This window comes from Brugia malayi, assembly GCF_000002995.4.
Source record: "Brugia malayi strain FR3 genome assembly, contig: Bm_v4_Chr1_scaffold_001, whole genome shotgun sequence".
Lineage (NCBI taxonomy): Eukaryota > Metazoa > Nematoda > Chromadorea > Rhabditida > Onchocercidae > Brugia > Brugia malayi.
Window position 1 is genome coordinate 14,096,043 of NW_025062475.1, and position 12,804 is coordinate 14,108,846.

The 12,804-nt window shown below is 21.2% G+C and overlaps 1 protein-coding gene and 1 further gene across 2 annotated transcripts; one reads left to right on the forward strand and one right to left on the reverse strand.

Annotated features, from left to right (window-relative positions):
* Positions 1 to 2,604: 2,604 nt before the first annotated feature.
* Bm15677 lies at positions 2,605 to 2,679 on the forward strand. Its single transcript, XR_006228024.1, has one exon. The product of XR_006228024.1 is annotated as a pre-microRNA Bm15677 (primary transcript).
* Positions 2,680 to 8,386: 5,707 nt separating this feature from the next.
* Positions 8,387 to 11,040, reverse strand: Bm11637 (Uncharacterized protein; the record flags this gene model as incomplete). The annotated part of the gene is made up of 5 exons (XM_043077826.1): positions 8,387 to 8,476; positions 9,060 to 9,246; positions 9,626 to 9,750; positions 10,347 to 10,433; positions 10,966 to 11,040. 5 exons carry the CDS (start codon positions 11,038 to 11,040, stop codon positions 8,387 to 8,389), a joined length of 564 nt encoding a protein of 187 aa, XP_042933760.1.
* Positions 11,041 to 12,804: the final 1,764 nt, after the last annotated feature.

Consider the following 12,804-nt stretch of genomic DNA (forward strand, 5'->3'; position numbering starts at 1 on the left):
TCATTTTCAAATCATTTTTTCTTTCTTTTTTTTTTTTCTTTTATACTTTTCTCTTTCTTTTTTTTTGCAATTATTATTATTATTTAAGTGAATTTCACAAAGAGTTTTATAGCATAAAATCATTAAAAATCATTTCTATCATTTATAATATATTTTTTTTTAAAAAAAAAGAAAGGGAAAAAGAAACAGAGAAAACTCTGTTTAAAAATGCAAAAAAAAAATTTCAACATTTCATTTTTTTTTTTCATTTATATTACTTTGCAAAGAAAAAAAGAAAATTTGCTGCTTTTAGCAAATTTCAATTTTGCTTTTTCTATAATGTGAGCAATGAAAAAAGAATAAACAGGAATGAAATCGGAATGAAACCGGAAAAATGGAAATAGAATGTTAGTATCAGTTGAATAAAATAAATAAGCTTTTTTTTTCTTTTTAAACATTAAAATTTGCTAATTTTTGTATGAAAAAATTGCCATTTTGTCAAATTTTTAAATATTGAAAAAAAAAAAAAAAACTCGCATTTTCTTTTTCTCATCTATTTTTTCATAAAATTTACAAATTTAAAATTAATTAGAAATTTCGTTCGTTTATTTTTGTTCATTCAAAATTTTTAATTTCGGAATTTCATCAAAGATAAATGAATTAAAAAAAAAAAAAAAAAGAACGAAATGAATGAACGATTGAATGATTTCTAAATGTTTTGAAATTTTTTTTTTTTAAAAAATATTCTTTTGATCTTTTTTTGAAACTGCAATTTAACAAAAAAATAAATTTCATTCAAATTTAATTAATTCATAATTAAAATTCCTTTCAAAAAATTTAAATAAAGCAAAATTTCTTTTTCATTTTTTTTTTTTTTTTTTTTTGTTTTTAATTTAAATTTTCTAACTAATATGCAAACAATGCTTTTCGTTCCAATATAAATACTACCAATTTAATCTTTTTCATTTTTAAATAAAATAGAAATGACATTCTCATAAATCATTCATTGCAACATTATCCATTAAATGATGTAACAATGAGAGAGCAAAAAAGAAAAAAAAAAAAAAGATGAAATTTGTTTCGTTTTTATTTCAAATTTTAAAACAGATGGAATTTTATTACGGGGAGATTTTTTCACTTACTGAAAAATTTTGTTAAAAAAAAAAAAAAAAAAAAATAGAAAAGTAATTATTAAATTAAAATAAAATTCATAAATAAATGTAAATGTATATATGCATGTTATAGTAAATTAATTAAATAAATAAATATTTGTTTTCTTTTTTTTTTTCACAGAATTTTTTTAGCAAAAATTTTAATTACAAAAATAATTACTAAATTGAACTGAATTCCATAAATGTATATGCGTGTTATAGTAAATAAATTAAATTAATTGGTTAAATTAATAAATAAATAAATATATAAGTTAAATTTTAATTATTTCATTTTTTGAAATTAGACTAATCATTGGAATAGCAAAAATATTTAAGTTAGAATCTTTCAATAGTTTCATTCACTTATATATATATATATATATATATCATTTTTATATTCTATAATGTAATTATTTTAAGATTTATTTCATAGTTTTGTAAACAAATAATTCAAAATGAATAAGCAATGGCTTTGTTAGTTAGTTAACTAATTAATTAATTAATTAGTTAATTAATTAGAACACAATTATGAATATAATTTTAACTGAAAAGTTGAGTGATGTTTTATTTATTTATTCATTTATTTTTTTTGCTTGAAAATTGTCAAAATGTAAAATAATTAATTAATTAATTAAAGGAAAAAAGAAATAATTTATTAAAGAAAGAATGAATGAGTGATAAGATATAATTTTTGTGATAATTTTTATGATTAAAATTAATAGACATAAAGTTTATTACATTTTAAAATTAAGTTAGCAAAATAATTTCCTATAATATTTCAAATTAAATTAATAATAAAATATTAATCAGCTCGTTTTTTTTTTTTTCTTAATATCATAATTACATTTTGGTGTTATCAAATTAAATCGAATATCGAATGAATGAAATTTTTCTATTGAAAATTAAAATTATATTTTCTAAAATATTCATTAAATATTTTACTTTATTTTTTCGTTTTTTTTTTTTTGTTAAAAAAAATAATTTTTGAAAGAATAACAAAATAATATTTCATTCTTACACTAAATTCATTCATATTTGTAACACAAATACAATTAAAATTAATGTAAATAAAAGAAATAATTGAAAATTTTAGCAAATATATGAAATGCAATTTTTTTTTTTTTAGAAAAAAAAAAGGAAAAATAAACAAAAATTACAAATAATATTTGATTTCCTTCAGAGAAAAATTTAATTAAAATTTAAGTTTTTAATTCTTTCAGTTCATTAATATATTTGATCACACATTATTTTACTTTTTACTAAGTGTGAAAATTGTGACACGAAAAAATGAAAAAAAGCTGTGACAAATTTAAATTTTTAGAAAGATGAACGATTGATTGGACAAAGAGAGAGGGAGAGAGAGAGAGTGAATGAGAGAAAGAGAGGTGGAGAGAGGAGGAAGAGAGGAAAAGAAAGAATGCCATGATGATTTCCTCTTCCAATAACTCTTTGTAAATCGAAACAATATGTATGTATGTATGTGTGTATGTGCGTGTATGTGTATGCATGTATGTATGTACGTGTATGTACACATACACATACATACAAATAGCTTTTGCTCCTCAAAAATTGATCTTTGAATTCTTTCTCAAAGTTTAATTCAATCAAATTTGTTAGTTACTAATTTTGGAAATTCCTTCTAACATTATGTTAATATAAATATTTAAAATCATTTAAATATTTTGATGTAATAAGTAATTTTCAATAAATAAAAGTAAAAAAAGAAAATAGGTAAGTAGGATTGATAAATTATTTAATTGTTTACTGTAAAAGATAAACTGAATTGTGATATTTTAATTTAACTAATATAATTATATCAGAACACACTATTAAGCAATCATATTTTAGCTTTTGAGCATTTCATCTAATTTCCATTTCTATTCTCATCCAATCTCATTAATTTTATCCTCTCTCTCTCTCTTTGTCTCATGAAAATGCTTAAATTACTTAAATTATATTTTAAATTAGGGAAACAAATTAAATAATTAAATTAAATTAAACTTCAGAAAATATTTCTGAAGGGTTTTAATTATAAATTGGCAAGAGATGACAAGACTAATTAATTAATTAATTAATTAATTAATTAATACTATTGTCATTTTTATTTTTTTAAGGGCATTGGCAATTGTTTTTCAGAAAAATTTTAGAATTCGTTCCGAAAATCAGAATAAGGTGATAGAATGTTTTCTCGTTTATATATATATATATATCTTCCAGTCTTTCCTGATCACTTTTATCTTCCATATCACTTCATCCCTTTCCGGTATATCCTTTCCTGTATTTACTCTCTCCCACTTACTTACCTCTCTTTTTGACTTAGATGAAATCAAATAAATAAATAATGCAAAGTAAATCAAAAATCATATCAAATTCATTGTCACTTTTCTTTTTTCTTTTGTTTACACTATTTACTGTCGACGAATGACAATTTTCTTTTCTTTCTTTTTTTTTTTTTTTTTTTGAATAACTAACAACAAAAAGCATAACAAATAGAAAATTTTGATTAACAAAGTAAAAAATCGATAAAACACTCAGAATTAAAGAATAGAATAGAATAGAAAAGAAGACAAAATAAGAAAAGGGATTGCATAGAAGACAGAATAAAAGAGAGAGAGAAACGAAAGATTAAAAGAAAAAACTTGCCGATTATAAATAGGAGAAATAACTTTAAATTTAAAAAAAACCAACATTCTTGTATGTGTATGTGTGTGTCTACAATAAATAATGATTGAATTTTTACCAAAAAAGGAGAGAGAGAGAGAGAGAGAGAGAGAGAGAGAGAGAGAGAGGGAGGGAGAAGTACAACGAGAAGAGTTAAGAGAAAGAGGAAATAAGTGTAAGTTAAAATTATCAGCTCTATTGCACATTTCCCATTACCATTTGTGATCGATCTATAAGGGAACACCCATTTTTAACCAAATTAAATACTTCAGTTAATTAATTAAGCAATTAATTAATTAATTATCGTTAATTCTGTATGTCAGAAAAAAGAATAAAATGGATTTATAAGTACGCAAAGATAATCGCTATTATTATTATTATTATTTTTAAATATCAATGAAATTAAAGGATAATTCAATTTATACTTCCTATTCCTTTCTATATTATATAATTATTTTATCAATTTTATTTATCATTAAATATGGAATGCTTGGAATGAATCAGAAAGATGAAGGTCAAGATTTGCAATGATCTAGAAGATGATTAGACAAAAGCGCTTTTGTGATTATTTCTTTCATTTTTATGGATTGCTTTTGTTGATGGTAAAAAAATTAAAAAAAAAAAAAGGAGGGACATTATTTTTTGTAAGAAAATTTGTCAAAATTCTGAAATGGTCGTTGTTCTTTCTTTCTTTCTTTCCTTTTTTTTTTTTTTTTTTTTTTTTTTTATTTCTAAATTAAACTTTAAACAAAATTTTCATTTCTTTGGATTTTTGCTCAATTTTAAATTAATTATAAAATCTCTCAAAGTTTTCATTTATTTAATAAATTTGTCGCCAAAGGTATGTTTTAATGAAAGGAATAGTCTTAAAATTAACAAGAAAAGAAAAAATAAATGACACTTGTAATTGAAGAAGTTATTTGTATACATTACTGTTCTCACATTTACTATCATTATCATTATCAGTGCCATCACTAATCATCATCATCATCATCACTCTATCATTGCCATTATCATCACTATTATTGTCATCATTATCATCACCATCATTATCCTCACTACTATCATTAATAACATTACCACATTGTCCTTTATCACTATCAACCGTTCTCCATTATCCCATTACTACTACCATCGTTATTATTATCATTATTATTATTATCCTCATCCTCACTATTATCATTAACATCACCATCATCATCATCATTACTATGACCGTTATTATCATAATTATTCCTACCATAATCTGAAAACAAATTTATTCAAAAAACAATCAAAAAAAAAAAAAAAAAGAATTGAAATTAGTAAATTAAGCGGTGAAGATGCTAATGTAGTATTTGAAGTAGTATAGAACAGATTTCATTAGAGTAATTAATCAAAAATTAATGACATGATTACTGAAAAATGTACCTGTTACTGTAATAAAATTATATATATTTAAAAATTTATTAAAGAAATTTTTAAATTTCTTATTCTCTTTTTCTCCATTTATGATTCTAATTTTTATCATTTATATACTTACCTTTTTTACAATAAAATTATAAATTATAGTAATAACAAAATATGATAATATCAATATTTAGCAATAACAATAATTTCATGCTATAAAGCAAAATGTTTCTAATTAACAAAAGAAATTTTAAGCTTTTGAAAAAGAGAAAAGACAAAAAAAAAAAAAAAAAAAATTAAGGGTTGAAATTTGTTAAAATTGATTCAACTTTTGAAAGATGAAAAACAATAGAAAAAGGACAAGTAATTAATGTCAACGAACATGTGTTTCTTTCCCTTTCATTTATTTATTATATAAATTTGTTAATTTAAACAAAAAAAAAAAAAAAATTACACAGATAATTAGAAAGTCATGAATTAATTAAAAATTTCATACGTATTTTAAAATCATATCTTTATTATTGTTTAAATTAATTAATTGATTAATTCAGTTCTTTGGCTTTCAAATTGCCTGATGGTTATTCCAGTATTAATTAATTTAAAATACTGGACTGAAATAAAAAAAGTGAAATTAATAATAATTTATGAAGAAATGAATTATTATATAAAAATTTATTTGTAAAAATGAAAGAAGAAATTTAATTTAAAAGGTTAACAAAATACAAAAAATGAATGAACAATGAACAAACAGGTGAAATTTCATTTTTTGTTTGTCAAAAATGAAATCGGGTCAAATTGTATTGGATTAAAATATCTGTTAAACTCAAATTTTGTCATATTTCATATCATTACCTAATTTTTTTAGTGCTATTATTATTATTAGGAATATGGCTATTGATAATAGATTACTGATAAGATTTGAAGCTTTTAATACATGATCATTATCATCACAATAATGATTACATTTAAACTATAAAACAAAATAATAGCAATAAAATGATACAAATATTATTTTAATTATTTTTCATGTATAATAAGATGAACTTTTAGAAAGAGAAATTAAATTTTATAAAAATGATTTGCACAAAATTGAATTCTTTTTAATTACATTCAAATAATTTATCATTTATAAGTTACTCAAGTTGTAACATTCGATAAGGAACAAAATATCTCAAATTTTACCAAACAAACAAATAATTATTATAATTAAAATTGTCAAATTGATCTAAAATTCATTGATGGAAGAAATGATTGATGATTTGATCTCAACGGACATTTTACAATTTTGTGAAACAGGTTTTACACCTTAGTTACAATCATATCTCACTGAAATATTGCGATACTTTCAGCTTCGTCTGCAAAAATCATTTTTACATCAAAGAAATAATCATTAATCAAATTCGATGAGAGCGGGCAAAATTTCTTTTTTTGATGACAGAAAATGCAGGAAAACATAATAACATTATGTCATCAAATAATAATAATATCACATATTTTATTACCAATAAAATACTAATTATTTTTGATTAATTGAATTAATTAATTAAATTAATTCAAAATTTTTGCATGAATTTTGCAAAAACAATTGGCAATTATATTTTCAAATCTAATATCATAAGAATTTTTTTTTTGACAGACAAAAAAAAATTGAAATATTTCTTAAAAAAAAGTGAAAAATACTTTTGTCTAAAATATTTTTCAAAAGTAAAAATTGTTTGCACACTTTTTTTTTTTTTTTTTTATTCTTAATCATTTATTATATATATATATGCAACTGAAAGTTTATTTTGAAAAAAATGAACAAAAAAAAAACGGAAAATTATTGATATAATTTTTTTTGGAATTCATATCATTAAAAAAAAAAAGAAAAAATGTTTAAATTGTTTTATTAATTTTTTATTGGAATAATAAGAGAAAAAAAAATGATTAAATATTTGACCTTTTATTTGTTATTACTAAGTTTAAACTTTTAAATTCACTTCAATTCTTAGCATTTCATACAATCTGCTGTAAATATTTTCGCCGATTGATAAAATAGAATGAACGGATAATGAATAATGCATTATGACCTATTTTATTTCACCTTCATAATATTATTTCAATTTTAGTCATCAAATTATTAAATTAGTAATTATTTAACTAGCAATAATAAAAAGTTTGATCAATTATTAAATTATTAAATATTATTAAATTAATTTTTTTTTCAATTATTAAATTAATTTTTTGAAATATCTTAAATTATGCTTTATAGTAAATATTATTATAATTATTATATAATGATACACTCCTTATTCCATAATTTATTTGTTCTAAATGTTATGGTTCTTTTCATTTATGATAATCATATACAAATGATAATCAACCATAATTATGATAACTACTGATAACCATATCACTTTCTATTTTTCTACGTTGATATTATCTCTTTTTATATAATAAATTATGATATTATCTCTTTCCATACTGTATATCAATATGTATTTATATATTAAAAAACTTAAATTCCATACATCAATAATTTGAATTTAAGCTATTTAAAATTTGAGTTTTGTTTAATTGATATTATAATTTGTTTATGTTTAACTTATTATCAAACCATTTATTTTCTTTACAAACAGCATGGTACATTACATAAATCAGCAAAAATAGCTACAACGACAAATGCGCATTTGTATTTTGAGCGCTCCTGTCGTATTAATTAGAAGGCCTGATACGAGGTAATAAAAGAAGAGATGAAAAAGAATAGAAATAAAGCAGATGTTAATCGAATAGTAATGAATGAAATAATTAATTTTAAGGAAAAATTTCTTAATATAAAAAAAAAAAAAGAAAGAAGAAAAGAAATTTCTTTTGTCTCTCTTTTTCTGAATTTTTTAAAATATTAATCATATTTTTCTTCTTTATTTTTTAGCTAAAATGCAAATGAATCAAATTAAAAGAAAAAAAAATTAAAGGAAATGGACGTATAATAATAAATGCGGAAAAACAAAGCAAAAAAAAAAAAGTTTTACTACACAATAAATTTGAAAATAAAAAAAAAATCAAAAGAATTTTTAAAATTTAATCATTTTAAATTAATCTCATTAAAAAAAAAAAAAAAGAGAAAGATAATTTTTTCAAATATATTTAGATATAAAAATATTTTAACAATAAAATATTACTTTTTCTTTTAATTTATAAAAAATTTAGAGTAATGAAGATGTAATTTAAACGGAAGACATATGAAATGAACGAGGATGTTGTTCCGATGTGAGATTTTGTTGCAATGCAGTTGTTGTTGAACTGGGATAATTCTTCTAAAACAAAATTTAATGAAGAAAAATTAGTCAAAGTAAATAGACAAATAAACGAGTGGACAAACAAACGTATAAATAAATAAATAAATAAGTAAGCAAATAAATAAGTAAATAAATAAATAAATGTATGCTATGAAATGATCAAATCTTATATGTATGTGATATTATTACAGTATGTTCAGTTAAAAAAATTAATTAAATACTTCCAAGAAAATTATTGTTATTACACGCTTTACAAACTTTCAAAGTGTTCACTTTTCTTCTTTCATTTAAATATATGGCCAAGTGTAAGATCAAGCATAAATATAGCTAAGTATGTATAAGTAGCATAAATATGGCTAAGTATGTGTAGGTATGTAAAGTGCGCATTTATGCATATATATATATTTATAAATATATAGGAAAAGTTATGAACTTTAATAATTTATTTATACTATTTTTTATTTATGCAAATTTATGAAATAGTATAGTATCAGAAGAGAGAGCTAGGTAAATTCTAATTCTAAAATTTAGACCAGAAAAAATAGATTAATGTATAAGTAAATATTCTTGATAATATTATAATTTCTTTAGCAATAGTTACCTGATGAGATTGCACATTTCCGGATATTTCTGAATGATGCGGATAATTGCTTTGTTGCTTCTGAGATTGTGAATAATCCGGTTGAACGACATACATCGGTGGCGGTGTTATGTACGCAGGTTGAGTATGCATCGATGATTGCAAAATTGGTGTTTCCAGACTAGAAATGTAGGTACCATGTGATTGTCTAGAAAAAATAATTTCTATTCCTATCAGATATCGAACAGAGAGAAATCTATTAAAAAAAAAAAAAAAAACGAACTTCAAAAATGATAATTATTTATTCATTTCTTAGAATTCATCTATTATTTATAATATTGATAGTTAATTTTAATGTTAATTGATCAAAAAATTAATTCAAAAAAGAAAAAAATATTGAAATAATCATTTTGTATAATATTTTTCTTTTCTAATGCTTACAAACATATCAGAAATCTATTATCGTTATTTGATTTTCATTATAAACCATACTGACATAACAATAAAGTATTTAAAAGCTAAAAATGTCATTAATTAATTTTAGCTTTTGAAATTTTAAAATAATTTTAATGAATAAAAAAACTAACTGCTGTGGGAATGGTGGTTTTTCATTTCTTAATGATGTATAGGTTGTAGTTGGTGCCCGTAAAATACTAGTTGTTCTCGATGCAGTACTACTACTTATACGTCTTTGTTTTTCAGTTTTTCTCATCTACAATCATTAAATATAAATCATTGAAATTATAGGAATTTTGAATGAAGTATATTTTCCGGATAATAAAATATACATTTTATAAATGTTATTTCCGAGTAGATCATGATTACCGAGATAACCAACTTGAAATGAATAATATTGCTAGATATCAAATAATTAATAAAATATTCTCTATCATCCATTTTATTAATTAAATAATAGGTTTTTAAAATTGTAAAAAGCAGAATATAATTCAATAACAAAAAAAAAAGACTACTCATTATACTTGAGAATCGCCCACTAAATTTGATTGAAATTTTTAAGTTAAATTAAAACCTTTAAATTTATAGTGTTTAATCTAAAGAGGAAACAAGAGGAAAAAACTTTATGAAACAGCATAAATATGTCTAAAATATCTTTTAAATTAAAAAAAAAAAAAAAAAGCAAAGCTATTCAAACAAATTGTTAATTTGTCAATGGAAATAACAACAACATAGTAAACAATAAATATTAAACAAAGTAAACAATAAATATTAAATAATGTCTGTTATTTTACTACTATATAGAGATGAAAAAAGAAAAAATAAATCACTCACACTAACTAATTCACTTACCCTTTTAACAAATCCGAAATAAATAATTGCTGCGCATATTCCGAAAAATAAAATACCGGCAATTACTATTGCAAATATTACGCCTACCTGAAAAAAAAAGTGGAATAAATAAAAAATAAAACAAGAAAAAATCTTTATGTTAAATTACGCTTTTTATAATTAAAAATTATAAATAAGCGACAAGAAACAATAAAAGATAAATAAAATCATTAAAAAAGGGATAATTCAAATTTTTCGAATAACATTTTACATTTTACTTAATAGTATAATTTGTGATAATAAGTGAAAAAAAAAAAAAAATTTTGCAAAAAATTTTTTAAAAGTAAAATTTTATCGTTAGATTAAGCTTATTATTTAAAACAGCATATGATAGTATTTATTTATTCCTTTTTTTATTTCTATTTTATCAATGTTGAACGATTGTCTTACACTGTTCACAATGCTAATATTATTACTTAATGGATATGTCAAATTTAAATTGTAAAAATTTGTTTCAAATTCTATGAAAGAAAGAGTAAAAGAAGAATTACAAATTGGATTCAGACCATATGTATGGAAACATTTGAATTTTATTTTTAAAAAAATAATTTTACAAAGAATGAAAAAAATGAAAACAAACTTGATAAGCATAATAGCTACTGGAATAGCTCGTAGTATAACCATCGCCATAAGAATAAATACTCTTATAAGCCATTCAGCGAGTAATAATTGAGTCAGTAATTAATAATCTAATCAAATTGCTAATAAATGAATGATTGATTAAATAATATGAAAATTTGTTGATATAAATTAATTCGAGTGAATAATGAAAAAAAGACCCATATACTCTTACTTTAAAAGGAAGAAAAAGGAAAAAAGGAAAATGAAAAACGAAAATGTTTGAAAATATTAAATACAAAATAATTGAAATGATAATAATAAGTAATAAATATTACATTTGTTATATAATTGATCATGTATACATTTATAACTTAATACTTGTGGTAGTTAGTGAGAAAAGTTAAAAGAGATGAAGATGAAGAAGCAGGGAGAATTATAGGGTGGAAAAAGTAAACAAAACGATGTAAATGTAAATAATGTAGAAAGGATTGAGCAAAATGTAGTTTTATGAATGTTTGTTAAAATTTAGAAAACAAAAGAGTTTGAAAAAGAAATGAAGTGCTACGATAGAAAATGATATGGAATAAATATTATGATAGATGATAGAAGAGGAAAGGAGAGATAAGGAGAGGAAAAAAATGGCTGAAATTAAATAAATAATCAACAAAAAAGGCAACGAAGCATTGAAAGAATAAAAAAAGAAGAAAAAAAAGAAAAAGAGAAAAAGTTGGAAAATTTTTTTTCGTTTTATTAAAAAAAAAAAAAAAGAAGTGAACAGTTTGCTTGATGTACAAAGGAAAGAACGATAGGAAAAGCCAAATGTAGTCGTTTAGTTTGCTGCTTTAACGGAAAAATTCGTTTGCATTACGAAATGGATTGCATTCCAATGTGTCATCGCAATATTTGCAATCATTTCATTGCTTTATAAGCTTGATCAATCACTCAGATCATAAATCAATCAATATTATTATGCAAATGAACATGATCCTTCACTCTCAGATCATAAATCAATCAATATTGCTAGGCAAATGAACGTGATCATCCAGATTATCAATTTTAACTTTCTAGATTATCAATTTTAATTATAATTAAGTGCCAGAACTACTGAAAATAGCAATATTTTGAAGTTAATTGAATGTGCTGTATGCATTGCACGAGAGCTTGTCATATATGGTGTGCTCATTTTATAGTTTAAATATTAAAATACGCTTTTGTAATTAAGTTTTAAGCAAAAATTCGTCAGCAAAATTAATAAAACTTTCATTTAATCATGATTTTAATTTAATTTAAGATTTAAATTAAATTTTTTTTCAAATTTAAATTTTGAATTTTTTAAAAAATTTAAGATTTATAATAGTTTTCTTACATTTAACAAGGAAATTGGTTCTAAATTATCAATTTTTATTTTAATTAAGTGCCAAAACTACTAAAAATAGCAATATTTTGAACTTAATTGATTATGTTATATTTATTTAATTCCTACAGTTATAATTAATTTTTATTTTAAATTTAAAATTCAAATTTTATGAAAATTCATTAATTTATTAGAATTATAAAATAAATTCTAATAATATCAAAAACTAATTTTAATTAAATTTGAAATATTAAAAAATATCAAATCATTAAAAAAATAGATATTTTGTAGTTAATTGATTGAATTTTATGCGTTGCACAAGTACTGGTCACACACATCGTGGTCATTTGACCAGCAATAAAATAAACTTTAGAAGTTAAGTTTCAATCAATATCTTATTAATTAAATTTTTAATTTTTCACGATTCTAATTCATTTTTACAATTAAAATTAATTTATATTTCAAATTTAAATAGCCCATTTATAAAAATCCCATAATTTGTAC